The sequence below is a fragment of the Pararge aegeria genome, chromosome 4 (genome assembly GCF_905163445.1).
Source record: "Pararge aegeria chromosome 4, ilParAegt1.1, whole genome shotgun sequence".
Classification (NCBI taxonomy): Eukaryota; Metazoa; Arthropoda; class Insecta; order Lepidoptera; family Nymphalidae; genus Pararge; species Pararge aegeria.
Window position 1 is genome coordinate 4,223,237 of NC_053183.1, and position 23,331 is coordinate 4,246,567.

General features: G+C 33.8%; 1 protein-coding gene across 1 annotated transcript in view; it reads left to right on the top strand.

Annotated features, from left to right (window-relative positions):
• LOC120623468 (arrestin homolog) overlaps positions 1 to 23,331 on the top strand; it is a 121,713-nt gene that overhangs the window by 91,663 nt on the left and 6,719 nt on the right. Inside the window, exons 7-8 of the mRNA XM_039889503.1 lie at positions 808 to 869; positions 3,565 to 3,628. Of these exons, the coding sequence (XP_039745437.1) occupies positions 808 to 869; positions 3,565 to 3,628 (126 nt within the window). The remainder of the gene's footprint in view (positions 1 to 807; positions 870 to 3,564; positions 3,629 to 23,331) is intronic.

A 23,331-nucleotide genomic window follows, 5' to 3' on the forward strand; every position in this document is an offset into this window, starting at 1 on the left:
CAGGTCTGAATCTAATAATAGAACCAGTAAACAATTAACTGTAATACAAACATTTCGGTCGGAATCCGATAAATCAAAACAACACTGGGTTTTATAAATTTAAAATGCATATAATTTTTTTTTTATAAAAAAGCAATGTGTCATCTCTCGTTTCAAACGTGTCTCATTGTAATATGGACCTTTGAAAAAGTAGATCGAAACTGCAACGTTTCCTACTAGATGACGCTAAAGTCGCTATAAGACTGATATGAAATGCATATACTAATTTCGGCATCGACGGTAGGAAAGCCGTAGCTTAATTGGTGAAAGCGCTCAGGCCGCGATTGCCCGAGAGTCGCAGGTTCAAACCCTGTCGGTTCCGAAATTATTATACGCATTTTAAATTTATAAAATTGATAATTCCTCCACGTGTAGGTAAAAACACTAATAAAAATTATAAAAAACACTGGGTTAACAAATTATTTGTTTTCGACTTCCAATTCATTTTCATAAATCCATTTTCATTTTTCATTTTTCACCTATATAAAGGCAAAATCAAAAGATTAAATAAACACATAGCTAATAGAACGGATGGACGTTGGGGTCTCAAGGTGCTGGAATGGCGGCCCCGCTCTGGTAAGCGCCTCGTTGCGTTGGTCGACCCCCAATGAGGTGGACATCATCAATAGCGTCGCGGGGAGCCGCTGGACACAAGCGGCGCAATTCCGAGGAATTTGGAACTCCCGTCAAATGACCTATGTCCAGCAGTGGACGTCTATCGGTTAATATGATGATGATAATGAAATGCTCGACTTGTTTTTATTGCAGGCTGAAAAATAAAACCAAATTGGAGCCCGATGAGAATTGCCGTGCGAAAAGTGAGGAAATTGGTGAGTGATTTTTTCCTTATTATTTTTTACGCCCATATTGGCTCATTTGATTGGAAGGAAGGTTGGGTTCAGATGATTGCTTGTTGGCGCACGGCATGTTGTTCGTTATTCTAAGAACAGTTCAAAGAGAAAAATATTTATTTGGGTCGTCGTTTTCGGAAAAAAATGTCTCCTCTTTTAACTCTACTATCAATATTGAATAAGTAGTAATAATTTACCAACGTGTTACCTTTTTTTAGATACAGTATCCACCGCAAACCTGTTTAGTCTGAAATACCTACGCACCAAGCGTAGGTATTTCAGACTAAAAGACTAGACTAGGTTCTCTATTATTGTTTACGGTCAGAAATAGCTAGCAGAATAAATTGGCATTATCGTGAGATTTACTTTTTTTCTAGTTCTTTATTCATTCCGGACTCTTCTTAATAATAAAAGAATGTCAGCCTAATAGTTCTCCATACAAAAATTGATAAAAATAATTAATTCTTCTCTTAAATAAATAAAATAAAAAGCCGATATATAAATAGAATGAAATAAAAACCGAAATAATACTTCAGATGCTTAACAGGTACATTATTTACTGTCTCTGAGGCCTATCTGTGAAACCAAAACGCTAATAGTTTTTGAGTAAAACATTTTTGTTTTTTTTTTTTAAATACTTACTTAAATACTTAAATAAATATACTACGACAATACACACATCGCCACCTAGCCCCAAAGTAAGCGTAGCTTGTGTTATGGGTACTAAGATGACTGATGAATATTTTTATGAATTATATATACATAAATACTTAGAAAATACATATAAACACCCAGACACTGAAAAACACTTAATGCTCATCACACAAACATTTTCCAGTTGTGGGAATCGAACCCACGGCCTTGGACTCAGAAAGCAGGGTCGCTGCCCACTGCGCCAGTCGGCCGTCAAACATTGTCATAGTTTTTACTGAAAGTGTCGATATTTTACCTTTAATAGGATGTCATAAGTAAACAATTAAAATGTTTTGAATTCGTTTGTATGGAAAAATAGATTTGCTTCATTTGAATTAATATTTTTATACGATGATTCTTTATGATATACGTTATTTATGCATTATTTTGTAATTCAGTAACATGATGCATATAACCCTAAATATGATGCAAAGTCATTACAACTTCAAATTATTAAGTCCTTACAAATCAAAAGTGTTATTTTTAGGTTATAATAAAATAACATCTGTATTACATTATTGTGGTCATCATATCAACCCATTACTGGCCCACTACCGGGCACGCGTCTCCTCCCACAGGGAGAAGGGTTTAGGCCGTAGTCCACTACGCTGGCCCAGTGCGGATTGGTGGACTCCTTCACCTTTGAAGTTTTCCTTCACCTTTGAAACAAGTGATATTGTAACTGCTCAAAACTCACATAACTTATAAAAATAACAGATGCGTCGTGGTGACACTAAGTTGTCACCGTCTATTGTATTTTTATACATATTTTAAAATAAATATACTACGATAATACACACATCGCCTTCTAGCCCCAAAGTAACGTTGCTTGTGTTATGTGTACTAAGATGACGGATGAATACTTTTACGAATAATATACATAAACACAGACACTGAAAAAACATTCAAGTTTCACACAAACATTTTCCAGTTGTGAGAATCGAATCGAACAAGTAAAAGTCCTTTCCAAATGTCGTAGGTAGTATATATATTCTTATTTACTATATTACATCATATATGATATATTTACGAAAAAATACCATCCAATGAGTACATTAGGTGTTTAATCCAGACGTTATCAGCAGAAGGTAAATTGAATTCATCAAGGAATGGATTAATGGATAATTTATTAGTCGACAGTTAATTATCTCGGCTATTCACGATGGGTGTTTGCAGTGATAAATTACTCTGAGCTCTTATTACACTCTCTTACGTAACTAGATATTATTAATTAGTACAGTGTATCAATTTAAACAACATGCGTTGCCAGTGGCACCCTATAGATCATCATCGTCAATATTAACTTCGCAGTACTATTTAGGCTACGACCTAAATCCTTCATTTGCCCAGCGATGTGGCCAACGGTCCACCACGTGGCCGTTAAGTATATTGAAGCGCTGATAACCTAGTGCCAACATGACGCACCTGTTACTGTTCTAAGTTATGTGCGTTTCGAGCAATTTCAATATCTCTTGCTTCAACGGTGAAGTAAAACATCGTGAGGAAACTTGCATGCCTGTGAGTTCTTTATAATGTTCCGAAAGGTGTGTGGAGTCCAACAATGGGCCAGCGTGGCTTATAACGGTCTACCACGTGCGTGTTGGTAGACAAAGGTTGTACACTTGCCGAGTCTTTGGAGTAGTCGACGTCCCCCGTTCGGCAAGAGCGGGCCGCTTTTGCCGGCAACAAACTGTAATCCATACACAAAAACATTGAGTCCAGAAAAATAATTTAATAACTGACAAGGCTGTATGATTTTTGAATTCATGCCTGTCGCATAGAGAAAACCTTTATAAGATTCCGTTTAGAAACTGCAATAAATATATAGGGACAATGGAGAAAATAAAACTGCAAACGTCATTTTATTTTTCATGAACATAATATATCTTTGCTCGAATGAAACCTAGATGAAACAAATAAAGCGATATATATGACTGTCAGTTGCGGTTTTCTCGCTAATATTTCACGTTATTCTCTACAGAAAACCTGGAGCCTGCACCGCCTCGGGCCACCGTTGAAAAGCCGTTTCTTTTATCAGATGGCAGGTGAGATTGATTTTATTCTTATTTATCAGTAGCTATCTGTGATTTATGCGATATTTTGCGCAACAAAAAATTGAAGCGTATGTACTGATTATTACATGAGTGTGAAAGTATTTTAATAATTTCGCAAAATAACGAAAAGTAATTTTTTTTAGGGAAATAAAAATTACAAACAAAAATTAATATTTACTATAAATATAAGCCGTCTAACTTTTCACTTATGAGCTTGGTACCCAAAATGCTTGCGCTATTGCCCCTTGAATTATACATACATACTTATAGCGTAAATCGGTGTTTCTTTTGTTGTTATTCTATTATAATCAATAATAATCATCTTTATTGAAAGGTTTTTAATTTAAATTTATCTCTTTATACTTTAAATAGCTGTTGCCCGCAAATATGGGCCAAATTAAACACATATTATAACCTCTATAGTATAAAAAGAATTATTTAAATCGCTTATAATTTGTCGGAGTTATGGTGTAAAATCGTCAAACACTTTCATTCCCTCTTGAACCGAGCTTAAAGTCGAGATAAAAAGTACCCTATATTAATTACTTCTAACACTTCCAAGAATATGTGTACAAAGTTTTATTAGGATCGGTTAAATAGTTTTTGCGTGAAAGCGTAACAAACAAACTTACATTCACATTTATAATATTAGTAGGATTAGTAGGATAGGATAGGATAGGGATAACTGTATATCAGTTATTAAAATATTAAAGAGATAAATTTAAATTTAAATAATAGAAATAAATAAATAACAATATTATATGTTATTTATTTTTTTCTAATAGCAAGCGTCAAACTTTATGGGTTATCTAATACCTAGCCTTTACAAAAACAATACAGTTTATTTTCTATGTGCCTAATGGTGCACCGAAAGCCTTCAAATTATGAATAATATTATTTAAAAACTCACGGGGCTGCACTTCATTTTACAAATTAAAATTGAAGATTATGTTTGGAAAGTATTGCTAACTTAGGTATACCAATTAAAAATGCGAAAATGTGTTTGTTATTTTGTTTGCTTTTTTTTGCAATCTAACAAAGCAATCGACATGACTTTTGGCATAGATATATATTTTGGGACGTCGTTATTGCAAAATAGGCTACTTTTGGTCCTTCAGAAACATCAAAATCCAAAGAGAGGTTTATTGAAGAATTTTCGTATTTATACACCCAATGACCCCTTGTCATCATATCAACCCATTACCGGCCCACTGCAGGGCATGGGTCTCCTCCCACAATGAGAAGGGGTTAGGGCCGTAGTCCACCACGCTGGCCCAGTGCGGATTGGTGGACTCCAAACACCTTTAAGAACATTATGAAGAAATCTCAGGCATGCAGGTTTCCTCACGATGTTTTCTTCACCGTTACCGCCCTTGTATTAAATGTAGAAATACGGCTGTGAAGGAAGGACAAACAAAACGTGTAGTCTGTACTGCACGTATGTTTTTTGATTCCAAATTCGTGAACAGACATATTTACCGCAGGAAGCACCGTGAAGCGCATAATATTTAGATAGTTACGTCTCTCCAATCTACAGCATCAAATTAAAGAGATGCCTGGAATAAAAAACTCCATTTTGTTTGATTGAATTTTTTTTAGCAGTTTCAAAATGTATAAATTTGATATTTCCTCCAAGAGTTACCTATTAAAACAGTTTAATTAATCACAGAAGTAAGAACATGTAGAAACCGTGTACAGGTCTTATATTGAAGCATCAAAAACCACTCCACTTAAGTAGTGTTTCTTCAAAGGCGGTTAATCACTTCATTCCATTTAGCAGTTGACAGTATTTATTTTATCTAATGTTCTAAATATTCCGGGGGTATGAAGTTAGAAGAGCGCGGGGCGTTTTCACTGTTTTTGGACACAATGCACTTCATGGATTAATTGCTGAATGAGGGTTCTGTATGTTTTTAGTTCTATTTTTTATAAGTACGTAGGTACTTAACCAGGCGTATTTTAAATGTGTACCAGATTAATTACCCACAACATATTAATAATAAAAGTGAGCTAATATTATTTAAAAACTCCCGGGGCTGCACTTCATTTTACAAATTAAAATTGAAGATTATGTTTGGAAAGTATTGCTAACTTAGGTATACCAATTAAAAATGCGAAAATGTGTTTGTTATTTTTTAAGTATTATAATATATGTCTTAAAACAATAACATAGTAATTGGGTTACACGATCAGAATAACAAGTAAAATCGACCCAGATGCAAAGTTAACATAAGCAATTAAAAAAACAATTTGATTTGCAAAGTAAACCTTGTTTTTATTTCGTATTGAACTTTTCTCTGAGCCTAAAACAAAGTTTATCGCTACCCCGAAATGATATTAAAACAATTCTGACATGCCTTGTTTACTCACAAATCATTTTCACAAACGCGGCCTAGATAATTTCGTTAAATTCTAATGTCTTTTTTTTCCTGTACCAACAACAGGATAATTGGCTCAGTGTTGCTGGTTTTAAAATTTGGGTGACGTTGGCTTCCCATTTGTGCGCTCAAATTGTCTTCGGCTCTATTATCACATCCAATGTAGCAGAAATTACTGAAAAATATATGTAATGTAAACTACTATAGTAGCTTGATCTGAGAATGTTAAAGAAAACACCTGTGACAAGGGTATAGGCCGTATTCCACCACGCTGGCCCAATGCGGATTGGTGGACTCCGCACGAGAAGAAGACAACTCTCTGAGAACATTACAACTCTCGGGCATGCAGGTTTCCTCGCGATGTTTTCCTTCATATCTGAAGCAAGTGATATTTTATTTGCTCAAAACGCAGATAACGTAGAAGGAGATTCAGATTCTACAAGGTCCTGTCGGGATCGGATGTAGATCAAATCGCATCTGTATCCTGGTCACAAATCGGTGACCTATTTGGGGAAACCGACGGTTTTGTCTGTGCAATTATGGATGAGGTACCAAGACGAGAAACTACCGGAAACACATTATGAAAGATGGCACTCTTGTCATCGCCCTGGGATTCCCTCAGGCACATAGTTTTCGGGAGTTCTCATCTTGCTAACGGCGATTACTTGCACAAACATAATGAAGAAGCCAGGATAATTCATCAGCAACTTGCTCTTTGATATGACCTTATCGATTTCGCCTTACTATAGGTACGACCCGGCATCAGTTTTGAAAATAGCAGTGCATTGCTCTATTGACAGGTATATTACAGCTAATCTGCTGTATAAATAATACTACTTTAGGCGATGGTGAGCCATTTACATACCAAAAATTTGTTACAAGTAAAACTCTATACCTAAATTAATATTTCTGTAAAGACAACTAATGTAGACTTTTTAGGTTAAATAAAGTCGAGACCTTTTAACAAATTTCTTGTTATTTCTAAAATGTTTTCATATTTGAATGAGAGTCCCATCTTACATCATGTATTATGACAAAAAGACTTATTTCTTTTCACTTTACTTTCATCATGTATTATGACAAAAATATTTATTTCTTTTCACTTTACTTACATTTGATTTATGAGTAAATTTTACAAATTAAGCTTCAGAAGATCTTAAATCTTTTTATTCGAGATTCTATGAAGACTTAAGAGTCAAGGTTTGAACAACAGTAAGGTTACTTAATTTCATATTCAACGTAAGGTTACTTAATTTCGTAGATTATTAATTGTATTATAACATGAAATTTTTCGATAAAAAGTTTTATTAAAGGGCTGCACTGTCTCTTTTTAAATAAAAGTAGTTGCATAATATTTATAGAACGTAGCGATGTCTCATAGTTACTTAAATAACTTCACTTTCTTCGCCTGATCCTCTGTCTGAGCCCTATAGCTTTTTAATTAAAAGAAACAAAGTAACTTCACATTCACAAATCTGTATACATGAAAATGAATCCCTATTTCCCTTGGCCACGCCGTAACTTGAGAACGACTTATCCGATTTTAACAATCTTTTTTTTAAAGTTTTCTACCCTGGGGACGATTCTTAATGGGGATCATTAGCAAATAAATGTCAGTGTTCTCAAGATATACCTATGGCTGTCGGCTAACCTAGACTTAGGTAATAATATATTGTTGTGATAAGCAAGAGACCTGCCAATAGTGTGCAAGTATCATTCCTGCCACTACACCCTTAGATTATAACTTATCAAGTGTAAAAAACACACATTAATTTCAGACAAGCTAGGTGAAGGTCCTATTATTGACTGTTACCTAGATCACTCAGTGACTAATAAATGCTCACCGGGGGCTAATTTAAATTATCTTATTGATAGTTTGAATATAGACAATTTAGATGTAAATAAAAATCTTATATTTTAGTTAGGAGACAGTTTAAATTTAAAGAAGACTCAAATTATAATGTGTTGAAAAATTACTGACTTTGCATGAAAAATCTAAATGTAGATTTGTTATATTTCGTTATTTTTCGTTTCCATACAAGAGCAAATTTATAATTTAAATTTATTAATTTATAACTCGGTGGAATCGGCCTTCCTTTCGTGGTAGAGTCACTATAAAATGACTGACTTGACGTAACAAAGGTGCTACAAATACAAATTGGGCCTACTTGAAATAAACGAATTTTGAAAAAAAATATTTGCTAAAACGCTAACATTAGGGCGTTTGAAATAACTGTCAGGAGTTTGAGAATTCGCACCTATTACAGACGTTGCACTGCAAATATCGTTTAGCAGCTGCATAGATCGGAATTTAAAAATAAAATAATATACAATATAATTCTTCTGTACGTGTGTTTATCACCCGACTTTTCCAATCGCACTGTTTTAATTCACACATGTCAATATTATTATATTGACAATATTCTGCATATTTATAATAATATTGCCTATGTGTTTTGAAGTATTAAACTGCCTATTGAAAGAAATATTGTTAATATTTATATTATCAATAATATTGACTGTGTGGGCACCATAACGGACAGGACGATTTTGAACCGTTATTCAAATTCAAAAATGTTGTTTTTCATGTAGAAGGTCTACATGAAAAACAACATTTTTAAATCACAGGCACATGAAGCGTTTATACATATAGCATGTTACCACTAATGTTAGGTGATGGTGATAACTGACTTCGTTAACTTGAAACTAAAGCTAGGAGATCTAAGAAGATCTGATCTAAGAAGAGCCCACAACAAACTTAGCCAGGTTTATTTTTTGCTATCACTATCTCACAGTCGAATTAATATTAGCTATTATAATATAAATCATAGCCGAAAGCCAGAAATTAGGAGAATGTTTAATATAAAAAACCTGCTGAGTTTCTTGCCAGCTTCTCATTAGAAGAATCTGCCTTCCGAACCGGTAGTAGAGTCGATACAAACAGACTGGACCTCATCAAGCTGTATTACGAAATAAAAAAAATTATTAAAAGCCCATTTAGTTCCAAAGTCTAAGACCAAATTATGATTTACCTGCTCAAAATTCTCTAGTTATTCCACAGTTGTAATACGCTGTCCGTGAGGGAATAAAAGTTTCATTCAGTCAATCAAGTTTACGAGAACTCCCAGAGAAATCTCATTTCAAGTAAAGTGAAATGCAGAAATCCTGTCCACGTGAAATGCAGTGTATAAATGCTTTCTTCCCGAGGGGTATCAAAATAAACTACATTACTTTGTACTGAGAACTACCAACATTGTCTGCGCGGTATCTTAAGAAGTAATAAAATTAACGTGCATGAATGTACATCTTATTCAGATTGTGCCGTAACCGCATTTGACAACAGCATGAAACGTAGGAATTAGCAAATTTTGTTTTTGCAGGTTTTTTTTAAGACTCATATTAAATTTTATATTTTTATTAATGTGTTTTTACAGTAGGTAAAGTTGGAAGAAATGTCAATAGCTATAAGTATTTTTTTTAAACCACCACAATACTCGGCAATGTCTACAGAATATATACTTGGTATTTTTTATCTACTCCCATGCTTTAAATTCTCTATAACAGGTTCTGAAACAGTTAGCTTATTGCCACCATTAAAACAACTAATAACCATACTTTCCATAAATGCCAACATTCTAATAACCATAATATTATCTAAACGGATGATATAATGTTGTACTGAATTTCATAATATCACTCCTTTTTTTTCGATCCCTTCTGCGCAGGGGTTTCTCAACAGACAGCCACATTCTTACCGCTCATGCGAAGTGTCTGTATGAATTTCAAAAAAAGAACATTGTCATTCACGCGAGTAACATATAGCCGCGCACCGTTATAAAAAAGTAGTTTCCTCGAAAATTGAATTGTTTTATTCACAAAAAAATAACAATTCGAGTTTTAACAGCACACCGCCAGATATTCTTTATATATTATTAGTTAGTTATATTTATATTTTTCGAATTCCATACAAATAAAATTGAATTGAGAATCGGTAAATATAAATTTTACATACACACGCCAAGTACATCGGGTTCGAGCCCTTCAACAAAGAACATAATATTTTTTTTAATTTTAATAATTGCACAATTCATAATGTTTATTACAACTACAATAGTTACATTCTTTCATAAATACTTAGTTTATTTGTATATACTCAGTAATTGATGTTATTTGGTTACTAGGACTGGCTGTTCTAATTTTAGCAGTAAGCTAACTGTTTATATTTTTTTAAAGATATTATGTGAGTAGATAAAATTGTTGTTATAAAGGTATAAAAACACTCATGTGATATTATTATTAATAAAGTCACATTAGTATTTTAATAACCCTTATTATACAACAGTTGCATAAATAACTATTATTTTACCAAAATTCGAAACAATAACTAAGAATATACTTCTTATTCTCGTTTGTGGTAACTTTGACATCAAAACTCTAATGAATCGTGTAAAGCGGCCAACCATTTAGTCAGAAATATGGTCAAGAATATGAATATCTATCAACCTTGGTTAGACATACAATGTATAATGCGGAGCCCTGTTTCTCCTTTTCTCTCGTAAATGTGACCTTTAAATATTACTCTTAATAATTATAGTACAAAAATTTATTGTTTGTTTCTCTACTAGCCTTTCATGTAAAGTGATGAGAAAGTCTAAAATGGTAGCGGGCTGACTTGTATAGCAATCTTATTAAACCCATACAAACGCTTAATCACGTGGCCGTTGCTGCGTGAAAGTAAGAAAATTCAAAAAATACTGTCATATTTATAACGTTAGTAGGGGCTTAAGGAGTAGGATTTTTGCATTAAAATAGCAAGTAATTAAGTTGTAAGTATTTACTTACAACTTAATTACTTTTGTTACACTTTGTTACTCCGCTGCTACGTATAAAACGTTTTAAACTTATTCCTAATGTCAGGTAATGAGAAATGCAGCTAAAAAGGTTTCAGCGTAAAATGCTTTCAGTCCAGCGAGAGGAAATTTAATTATTTAAGTTGAGTACCCAGCTTCTCCTCTGTGTACAGTATTAGTTTAAAAATGAAACTCTATATCATCCATTTAAAAAAAAAACAGCAAATAGCACTTACGGTACAGCCGTAGTATTTCAAAAATGTCTTACGTTGCAGGGAATATTTCGAATTCAAATTTGTCAACCTTAATTCTATAATTGCCTGGTATTAGTTTAGGGGAAGACCTTTATTAGATCAGACTTCGGATCGAGACGCCTTAAGAACAGCAACTTAGTATACAGTGGGGTTTTATAACGTTTATTTGGTTTAAATGGTTCTAGAGAACGATATTAACCTTGTTAAGGGTAAATAAACTTTTATACTTTACCTACTTTCTTCTTTCCTATAAGTTAATGTACGCAAATTTAATGTATTCTTAACCGATTGCCGCATGGAAGCTCGTTTTGGTAATCGGTTTAAAAATGTTTATTTTTTATTATTTGAAATTGCAACAATTTAATATGGTACTTATTTTTAAAGAATAATTTGTTCGACGTCAAAACATAAGCGGCTTTGCTAAATGAGTTTTTGTTTAATTTTACAATGTTGGTAAAGTAAAAGGAAACAATAAATTGCCTATTACTTTGACGACGAATTAATTTCAGAAATTTCACCATAACTTTCCTTTAATTTGTACTCCAACTTTTATGGAAATATTTCAAAACACATTTCTGGAAATAATTTCATATACCTACTTATAATAACAAAACAACATCGTCCGCAAGGATTTGTGACCAGATAAAAAGTTAAATTAAAGTCGCTTTCCGACTATCACAGTGGAAATTAAAGTATGTTAGAAACTATGGAAACGTACCTTAGTTGCCAACCGAGATTGAGTGCCAAAGACTTGATCTCTTTTGTCTCTTGAGCTCTGTTTACGCCCGACTATATAAGGCGGGCGTATCTAGCCAACCTTATTAGGTAATAATACAGACGCAACGCCTGCCCATCGTCTTTACCGGAGATGAGGGCCCCGATTTCTAAATATACCGGGCGGGGGTCCATACCAGAGTCACGGGGGCGTTCCGACTAAGCTCTAGTAAAAACCGCAGCCGCACTTTTCCAAACGCCGATGTAAGCCGAGGTCCGAGCCCTAACATGAGGAACCCTAAGGTCGACGTCCCCCATTCTCTCCCGACGACGTCGAGCCCTGGGATTAGACACCTAGCAGTTTTCGAGCTCGCCTCCTACCCCCGGTGATGCTGTTAAAACCCTTAAGGGTTATTATCAGCTACCATACATCCGAAATTATAAAGTTGGCTACGGATATTACAGAATGAAAGAGGTAACAGTTATTTGGTGGCAATTTTCCATACTTTGTAACGTAATTTCATATCCGTATTTCGTATTAAGGAAATACAAAATAGGCCGGCTGAACTCGCATACCTTTGACACACTGTTGCATGCAGGTATCCTCACGATATTTTCCTTTACCAATGAAGAATGAAGCAAATAATATGTTATCTTGTTGTGAAATGCAGTGTATAAATGCTTTCTTCCCGAGGGGTATCAAAATAAACTACATTACTTTGTACTGAGAACTACCAACATTGTCTGCGCGGTATCTTAAGAAGTAATAAAATTAACGTGCATGAATGTACATCTTATTCAGATTGTGCCGTAACCGCATTTGACAACAGCATGAAACGTAGGAATTAGCAAATTTTGTTTTTGCAGGTTTTTTTTAAGACTCATATTAAATTTTATATTTTTATCAATGTGTTTTTACAGTAGGTAAAGTTGGAAGAAATGTCAATAGCTATAAGTATTTTTTTTAAACCACCACAATACTCGGCAATGTCTACAGAATATATACTTGGTATTTTTTATCTACTCCCATGCTTTAAATCCTCTATAACAGGTTCTGAAACAGTTAGCTTATTGCCAACATTAAAACAACTAATAACCATACTTTCCATAAATGCCAACTTTCTAATAACCATAATATTATCTAAACGGATGATATAATGTTGTACTGAATTTCATAATATCACTCCTTTTTTTTCGATCCCTTCTGCGCAGGGGTTTCTCAACAGACAGCCACATTCTTACCGCTCATGCGAAGTGTCTGTATGAATTTCAAAAAAAGAACATTGTCATTCACGCGAGTAACATATAGCCGCGCACCGTTATAAAAAAGTAGTTTCTTCGAAAATTGAATTGTTTTATTCACAAAAGAATAACTTATATATTGTTATATTTCTATTTATATTGATATTTTTCGAATTCCATACAAATAAAATTGAATTGAGAATCGGTAAATATAAATTATACATACACACGCCAAGTACATCGGGTTCGGGAACATCGCCTTCAACAAAAAACATAATATTTTTTTTAATTTTAATAATTGCACAATTCATAATGTTTATTACAACTACAATAGTTACATTCTTTCATAAATACTTAGTTTATTTGTATATACTCAGTAATTGATGTTATTTGGTTACTAGGACTGGCTGTTCTAATTTTAGCAGTAAGCTAACTGTTTATATTTTTTTAAAGATATTATGTGAGTAGATAAAATTGTTGTTATAAAGGTATAAAAACACTCATGTGATATTATTATTAATAAAGTCACATTAGTATTTTAATAACCCTTATTATACAACAGTTGCATAAATAACTATTATTTTACCAAAATTCGAAACAATAACTAAGAATATACTTCTTATTCTCGTTTGTGGTAACTTTGACATCAAAACTCTAATGAATCGTGTAAAGCGGCCAACCATTTAGTCAGAAATATGGTCAAGAATATGAATATCTATCAACCTTGGTTAGACATACAATGTATAATGCGGAGCCCTGTTTCTCCTTTTCTCTCGTAAATGTGACCTTTAAATATTACTCTTAATAATTATAGTACAAAAATTTATTGTTTGTTTCTCTACTAGCCTTTCATGTAAAGTGATGAGAAAGTCTAAAATGGTAGCAGGCTGACTTGTATAGCAATCTTATTAAACCCATACAAACGCTTAATCACGTGGCCGTTGCTGCGTGAAAGTAAGAAAAATCAAAAAATACTGTCATATTTATAACGTTAGTAGGGGCTTAAGGAGTAGGATTTTTGCATTAAAATAGCAAGTAATTAAGTTGTAAGTATTTACTTACAACTTAATTACTTTTGTTACACTTTGTTTCTCCGCTGCTACGTATAGAACGTTTTAAACTTATTCCTAATGTCAGGTAATGAGAAATGCAGCTAAAAAGGTTTCAGCGTAAAATGCTTTCAGTCCAGCGAGAGGAAATTTAATTATTTAAGTTAAGTACCCAGCTTCTCCTCTGTGTACAGTATTAGTTTAAAAATGAAACTCTATATCATCCATTTAAAAAAAAAAACAGCAAATAGCACTTACGGTACAGCCGTAGTATTTCAAAAAGGTCTTACGTTGCAGGGAATATTTCGAATTCAAATTTGTCTACCTTAATTCTATAATTGCCTGGTATTAGTTTAGGGGAAGACCTTTATTAGATCAGACTTCGGATCGAGACACCTTAAGAACAGCAACTTAGTATACAGTGGGGTTTTATAACGTTTATTTGGTTTAAATGGTTCTAGAGAACGATATTAACCTTGTTAAGGGTAAATAAACTTTTATACTTTACCTACTTTCTTCTTTCCTATAAGTTAATGTACGCAAATTTAATGTATTCTTAACCGATTGCCGCATGGAAGCTCGTTTTGGTAATCGGTTTAAAAATGTTTATTTTTTATTATTTGAAATTGCAACAATTTAATATGGTACTTATTTTTAAAGAATAATTTGTTCGACGTCAAAACATAAGCGGCTTTGCTAAATGAGTTTTTGTTTAATTTTACAATGTTGGTAAAGTAAAAGGAAACAATAAATTGCCTATTACTTTGACGACGAATTAATTTCAGAAATTTCACCATAACTTTCCTTTAATTTGTACTCCAACTTTTATGGAAATATTTCAAAACACATTTCTGGAAATAATTTCATATACCTACTTATAATAACAAAACAACATCGTCCGCAAGGATTTGTGACCAGATAAAAAGTTAAATAAAAAGTCGCTTTCCGACTATCACAGTGGAAATTAAACTATGTTAGAAACTATGGAAAGTTACCTTGGTTGCCAACCGAGATAGAGTGCCAAAGACTTGATTTGACTGACTTGATTGACTTCTGTTGTCTCTTGAGCTCTGTTTACGCCCGAATATATACGGCGGGCGTATCTAGCCAACCTTATTAGGTAATAATACAGATGCAACGCCTGCCCACCGTCTTTACCGAAGGTGAAGGGCCCCGATTTCTAACTATACCGTGCGTGGGTCCATACCAGAGTCACGGGGGCGTTCCGACTAAGCTCTAGTAAAAACCGCAGCCGCACTTTTCCAAACGCCGATGTAAGCCGAGGTCCGAGCCCTAAAATGAGGAACCCTAAGGTCGACGTCCCCCATTCTCTCCCGACGACGTCGAGCCCTGGGATTAGACACCTAGCAGTTTGCGCGCTCGCCTCCTACCCCCGGTGATGCTGTTACAACCCTTTAAGGGTTATTATCAGCTACCATACATCCGAAATTATAAAGTTGGCTACGGATATTACAGAATGCAAGAGGTAACAGTTATTTGGTGGCAATTTTCCATACTTTGTAACGTAATTTCATATCCGTATTTCGTATTAAGGAAATACAAAATAGGCCGGCTGAACTCGCATACCTTTGACACACTGTTGCATGCATCCTCACGATATTTTCCTTTACCAATGAAGAATGAAGCAAATAATATGTTATCTTAACTCTAAAAAGCAAGAGGTACGTGAGGGAATAGAACTCCTCAAAAAAGATGCGTAAGTCATAACAATAAAACTGTCGCGACTTCAAAACGTACGAGCCACACGAATAAGAAATAATTTTAGTTCATAAACTATGTAAAAAACTTCAACGACGCTGCATATTTGCAATTTAAAAATAAAACTTTAATAAAGTTACAAAGCTTTTAGCTGGCCCCGGTTTAAAGTAAACTCTACGGTAAAGACTTGCGCTCTTTTTAAATACAGTTCTACTTGCGAAAACTCTCTACGATACACATTGTACGTCTCCCGAGTGAACCTGAAATGAATTTCTTTATTAAGGAATGCTTTATTACTCGCAACCTATACAAATAAATATAGTTGAAATATCTGTCTGCAAGCTATCTATAACTGATGCTTATCCAGCTCATATTTTGACAACCAACCTGGCAGCGGTTATCGCTGTATTTTAAGTGTGAGGTCACGAGGTCGATGCACGGAAAGTGCAATTTGGGAATTTATAATTTCCGAATTTTCTCTGATCTGGTCTGGTAGGAGGCTTTGACTGGTGGTACAGACGTGCGCCAAGCGGTTTACCGTCCCGGTACGATGCTAAGTAGAAACCTTTTAGGCTTTAATATAACTACCATACCCCCTAGCAGGTCAGCCCGATACCATTTAGTCCGATCATCGCTTACCGCTAACTGGTAATAAAATAAAAAACTAATTTTTGACGGGAACAATTTATTTTCTGTGTTTTTGTAAGGAGATTATACTAAAAGACCCTCGGGTTATTTATTTCCAATATTTTCAAACGTATCAATTGTGAATAGCAAAGTGAATAAAAATTCAACAGTTAAAAAAAAAATATTTTAAATTGCAAAGTTTTTTGAAAATCTCTAAATATACTTGTTATTACTTTCGTAACAAATAAATTATTAATAAATTTTCTGACGATTGCGACATTCTATAATATTCAATGACAAGGTTATATTGACATGTGCTGATCTAACCTTCAATTTTCTACTCTCAATTATTCTATTTAACAAATGAAAATATTTATGAAATGTGAAAGTGATATTAATGAATTTTAAATAGAATATAAAATTAAATAGTGAATATCAAATGAAATGGCGGAGTCCCAGGAACATTTAACTCTTTCATCAATAAATAATAATAAAAGTTTTACTTTAATCGCGCGTATAGGTTACACGCAACACTTTTTTTTTAATATTACGTGGGTGAACGTTTCCGCGAAGTTTAAAAAATAGACTTCATGTGTAATCATCAAATCACATCGTGGCAAAAACCGTACAGTACAGTTCTCGCGGGATTTATAAAAAACCGAAAAATATCCTGACGCAACAGCAGGCAACAGTTGTTAGTTGCTTATTTTATCAAGAAATACTATTCCAGGAATATCTTGTTATATTTTACTAAATAGAGAAATGCAAAACCTTTTCAAAGTAAATCCCTTTCATGCTTAGAGAGGAAAGCTAAATAAATTGCATTAGGTGAGGATACGCCCACGCTGCCTTGTAATATTCAGTTTAAAGATAAACTACGTTGTGTTTGTATACTCTATGGAATTGTACTGGGAAGGCTAGATATATAGATAAAGTCTTTATTGCACAAATTAAAAGAGAAAACAAGAAATAACAAAAACGAAAAAATATTTGCAATGCGCAAAGGCGGTCTTTTCTTTAAGTGTTTTCCTCCAAACAACCCTTGATGGAAAAATCAAGTAAGGGAAAACGTAATATTCCAAGAGGTTAATAACTATAAGTGATAAAATAAATTACATACTCTTAACATACTAATAATACATAAAATTATATAGAATACCGATCAAAATAAATGTTTACTTATATAAAAATACAAAAGTACATACATACACTATATCATGTTAGATAAATAAATTAAATTTAGGGATTTTTATAAATGTTTACTGTCTGTGACTGTCTTATATATCTCGGCAATTCATTCCACAGATTTACTACTTTTACCAGAATGTTATATTTAGGAAATGTTATATGAAAGTAACACCTTAAATAATATTAAACAAGTATTTCACATCTATCGCTAATCATCGGTAAACTTTAGAAATGTTTTTATTCTGTTTTGTGAAGCTATTTTTCAGTTTGTTTGTTTGCTTTGTATTCATAAGCACTCATTAAAAAAAAAAAAATCCGGTAAAAGTAGCGGGCTCACCTGTTAAGGAGTTATCATCATCATTCATTCATCATTCATGCCTTCCGAACCGGTGTTAGAGTCACTACACACAGACAGACTTGACGTTTCAAAAGTGCTTATATTAGGCCTACTTGAAATAAATGAATTTTGAATTTTTGAAATTCTATCAACCCATTACCGGCCACTACACGGATCTCCTCCGACAATGAGAAGGGGTTAATGCCGTAGTCCACCAAGCTGGCCCTGCGCGGATTGGTGGACTCCACACACCTTTTGAGAACAATATGGAGAACTCTCAGGCGTGCAGGTTTCCTCACGATGTTTTCCTTCACCGTTGAAGCAAGTTATATTTTAATTGATTACCTTAGAAAATTGGAGGTGCGTGCTGGGATTTGAACTTGGCCCCCGAAAGGGAAGTTGAAGTCCTACCCACTGAGCTATAACCGCTTAAGAGTATGGCAGTTTTTGGAAAATTTAACCCAAATCCCTCATCGATTTCTAAGCGCCATCGTATCGGAACGCTAAATCGCTTAGCGGCATGTCTTTCTCGGTAGTAACCTTTAACTGCCTCGATGGTCTAATGGTGAGTATGATTGACTGCAGATCACGCTGGTCTGGTCTCGATCTTCAGAACGGGCAATGACTAAGTATTGAGGTTTGTCTATTAAAACCTTCTTAGTACTTAGAAGGCCGATGTTTGAAAATTGGTGGTGATTCAAGAAATGTTAAGCAGCCGGTCGTGCACCTGTTCTCTTTCCGGTCGTGTCGAATCTGTGGCCCTTTGGGCTATGAGAGTGAGAGAAGAGAGAGAGCATCGTTGTTTATACACTTTTTTACACTATAATATTTATATATATATAGGTATATATGCAAATATATATGTTTATTTATATGCACCACCTACCTCTCTTTTTGAGCTGTGTTTTACGATATTGGTTGCCTACTACTATGAGCGATAAGGCCACCAAATTGTATACTTTTCGTTAAATTTTTATTTTCAATTTTTCTAAATATAAAATAAAAATGTATTCATTCATTCATACAATATTTCCCGCGTAGTTGGAAACATTCTGGTGATTGATCACTGTGGCCGAGGAATCAGTCAGGAAAACTGGTTATTATGTTTTTTGCGTTTATGTAGGGTGAATATAAAGGAAACTTCTCCTCGTTAGACTTAATTTAAAAAAATGATTTCCTTTATGGCGTACTCTATTTTGTCGTTATTACCTTTGATTTTCCCATTGAAGAATTACATGTTAAATAATATCAAAGATATAATAGAGAAATCCAAGCAGTGTGAAAATGTTTTTTACTTTTATAGGTCGCGGAATTGAATCACTGTAAATTTGTTTTGCAGGGTTGCTTTGACTGGAAGCTTGAGCAAATCATTGTTGTTGTAAAACGGTTTATTCATTGAAAGCGACAGATTCTATTTCTATGTTGCGCGTTACGTTCAGAGAATAAAATATACCAAGTTTGGTGTTAAAAGTTTTTTTTTAATTACCATAAGCAGGTGCAATCCTGGATTGCAAATTTAAGGTGTACCTACACTTATAGCTTCGTGAGCTTAATGATGCTTTGCCCCAAAGGTTTAAAAAGTGTGACAATGATGCAGATCTTTGTCTGTACCTACTTAAAAAGTAATAACTTTCCAATATACACAGTGTTTTTCTTATAGTCGAAAATCTACAGCTTCTTAAATCTATGTTATCTTTAGCAACTCAAAACAGTATTTAATAAATAATAACAGGATAAAAACTTCAAACATTAATGTTTGCTGATAAAATTAGGTACCTACCTATTTGAATACGTTTTTACGATGCAAGAAATGACAGCAATTGATTGAATTGATACCACCATGGTTCCGCGCCGCTTACACTCGATATAGGCTACTTCTTTTACAGAAAACTATGAATTCATTTTATTTTTTATGTATTTTTTTTTTACCAATAAATAGTAGAACATTGGATCACTGTTGTAAGTTAAAAAAAAGTCACCGTGTGTAAATATAAATATACTTCACAAGAAAATGAATTTGTTTTTATTAATCTTTTTAATATTTGACAAGATAATTTGGAGAGTGGGTACTAGGACTCCGCCAAGTAAATTTATCAGTAATACTTGATTTAGAGTTTTCGCGCACCGTTTTTAGTGCTAATTTTTTTAATAATTATTTGACATCACATATTAAGTGAAACTTGGAAACGTTGTTTAAATTGTTGTCTTAATATTTTCTGTGGCCGCATTCATTGATAAATTGTTGTTTTCGTGTCATTATCATAAATATTGAAATACCCACATGTCTATAAATTAGAAGATAAAAATCTTAAAACTTTAACAACCACGTACTGTAAAAAAATAGGCCAGTAAAACTCTAATAGGCTAAGTATCACCATCTGAACGAAGCTTTATTGATTCTTATTCCGATTTATAAATAGAAGAAAACTGTTTTCAGACTTCAAATGTTTTCGCGTTTACCTATTTTTGTATCTTGAACGAAGCTTTATTGCCTTTATTTTGGACATTTTATTAGCCGCTAAGAGATGTTGCAAATGGAAAATTTAGGTATCGATACTTTTTCAATAATATCGACATAGATAGCAGATATTTGTACACCACAAAAAGAAAAATGCATGGACAGGAAAAAATAGCAAACGCGGCCTAAAGGCGGCCTTATCGCTTAGTAGCGATCTCTTAGTATAGCTACACAACGTTGTAGGTACATCGGAAAGTCCGAAGTTTCGTTTAGGTTATCCGCGATTTTCTTTTCTTTTTTTTATAGTTTTTATTGATTTTCCATGAAGCAAAGTTCCTCATTTGGGCGAAGTACATTCTTTTGCACAATAACAAACAAAGTCAAAGACAAGTCACCGCACATTTTTAATTCTCTGAATACTAGAGGCGACTGGGGTGCTAACGTAAGTGATGATGCAGTCTAAGATAGTAGAGGGCTAGCCTGTTAGGGCGATTTTATTGTACCCATAACACCAAACCAGATCCAGACCAGAGAAAATTCTGAAATTACAAATTCCTGATTTGCCGAGACAGTGTTAAGAAAACAGTGCTCACCAAGGAGTCGGAAAAGTTGTTTACTTTTTAAAAATAGGTTTCCCATACATACATTATTTGTAATGTAGCGAAATATTTTTTTGAATGGCTTTATTGGAAGTAGATTAGCGATATCGATATATCGACATATTTGTTAAAAACCTTTAGGCACCTTCCTACTTCGGAGAGGGCAGCCGGTTTAGTAGGTTAGTTTTAGTTGGTTTTATAAATAATGTGTTTTTCCGCTCAACTCTATTTAAAAGTTCAAATAGCCTGGCGGATTCAGATAAACTACGCTAGATATTTAGTATTATTTTTCAGTTACTGCTCCGCTTTTCAAATTTGAGATTGCGATGCAGTCGGGCGTATTTTTTCTATAATAAATTAAGTATTGGTTTTGACGTTTTTTTATATTGTTGCTGGTTGAATTTAAATGACTTTAGTACCTAGTAGTAGAGCTAGAATGTATGGAGCTCGTCCGGGGAATTAATACCGCCATTCTTATTTCTGCTGTAAGCAGCATTGCTGTGTTGCGGTCTGAATGCCGTGGTTGCCGGTGCTATTATGATGCTTAACACCTACGCATCAGGTTAATGGACACAGGGAGGGCAATTTTTAGGATGTGTTCCTTGCATGCCCCGCAAAGTGTTGTTTTTTTTATAGACTATGGTTTTCCGCTTACCATCAGATCACTGGTGAGCCGTCTATGAATTCGGATAAAAACAATATAGGTAAATACATATACATATACACGTGTCGCATACTATGTCGTGGTACGATGCGCCTGTCGGTCTTTTATCTTCAATATGGTTGTCATAAGTAAAAACTTTTTGAATTCATATTCATGCTCCTTTTCATTTCATATTTTTACAGTGTATTTCCTTATAAAATATACTTACTAATATACTACGTAATTCGGTTACACGTTATATATGCAGTGGTGTGAATAGAGGGTATCCACAGTAAGAAATTTTTTTAAAAAAAGTTATAAAAAGTCTATCCTTAAGTATTTATATTTCGTACTGGAGATTTTCTTCATTTTATATAATCTGCAAACCTTGTGCATACCCTGTATGCACGCCACTGAATATACAACGTGTAACCGAATTACGAAATAATGTTGAAGGATGCATTAGTATATTTGAAAAGGAAACACACTAAAAATATGAAATCAAAAAAAATATAAAAATGTTTTATCCAAACAAACGAATTCAAAACATTCTAAACACTTAGAATGTTTGACAACCCTATTAATGATTAAACACCGTACGCGCATAGTAATCACGCTACGCGACGCTTACCTAATTATGAATGATTTTAATTTTGCATGTGAAGTTGGGGCTGTATGTACCTGATTACTTACAGTAAAAACTATGGCAGTGGTTTACTCAAAAACTATTAGGTTTTCAGCTTCAGAGATAAGTCTCAGAGACAGTACAATATGTACGTCTTAAGCCTCGTTTAATATTATTTCGGTTTTTATTTACACGTTTTAAGTATTTTGTTAATTATTACAAGATTTAAAAAAAATGTATATTATCCATAAAGATTACCTACTCAAGCCCTAGGGAAGGGATTATTTGAAATCAAAATGGGTTTTATCGACTGGGGTATTATCGAATTAGCTTTATATTTATTGCGATGAAATGATGAAATTGATGTTGCAAGTATCATTTTCGTTATTTTACTATAAGCTGGTGCTGTTGACAAGAGAGTCAGTATAATTCATAAGTGAATTTTGCGTGCTAAACTATTGAAGTTTTATTTTTGACCTGAGTTAATTTACAAACAATTTTATGCACTAGAGCAGAAATAGGGAATCATGCCAAAATTGGCACGAATAAGAATGTTAGGCACGTTAATACTGATGGTTTGAGCATGCATTATTTGTTGAAAGTCTACTTATTTATAATCTGTGATAACTAGGCACATCTGTATTTCATATACTTTTTAAACGCTACGCCACACAAATGGCATTTAGATCTAATACCGGAGCATTCTTGAAGTTGAATTTAAAAAGCACTCTAATTGCAAAGTACATAAAGTACATTATCTATTATTTATTAAAGCACTAGCTAAGACTATTGCCCGCGTTTTTCGTCCGCGTTTACTACCATTTTTCACAATACCCCTGGGAAACCGTTTGTTTTTCAGGGATAAAAAGCCTATGTTACTGTCCGACCTTTCAACTAACTCTTTACCAACAATCAATTTGATTGGTTGCTTCGTTAGGCCGCTAAGCAAGTACAAACAATCAAATAAACACACTTTCTTTCTTATTTACAATATTCATCAACATCATCATA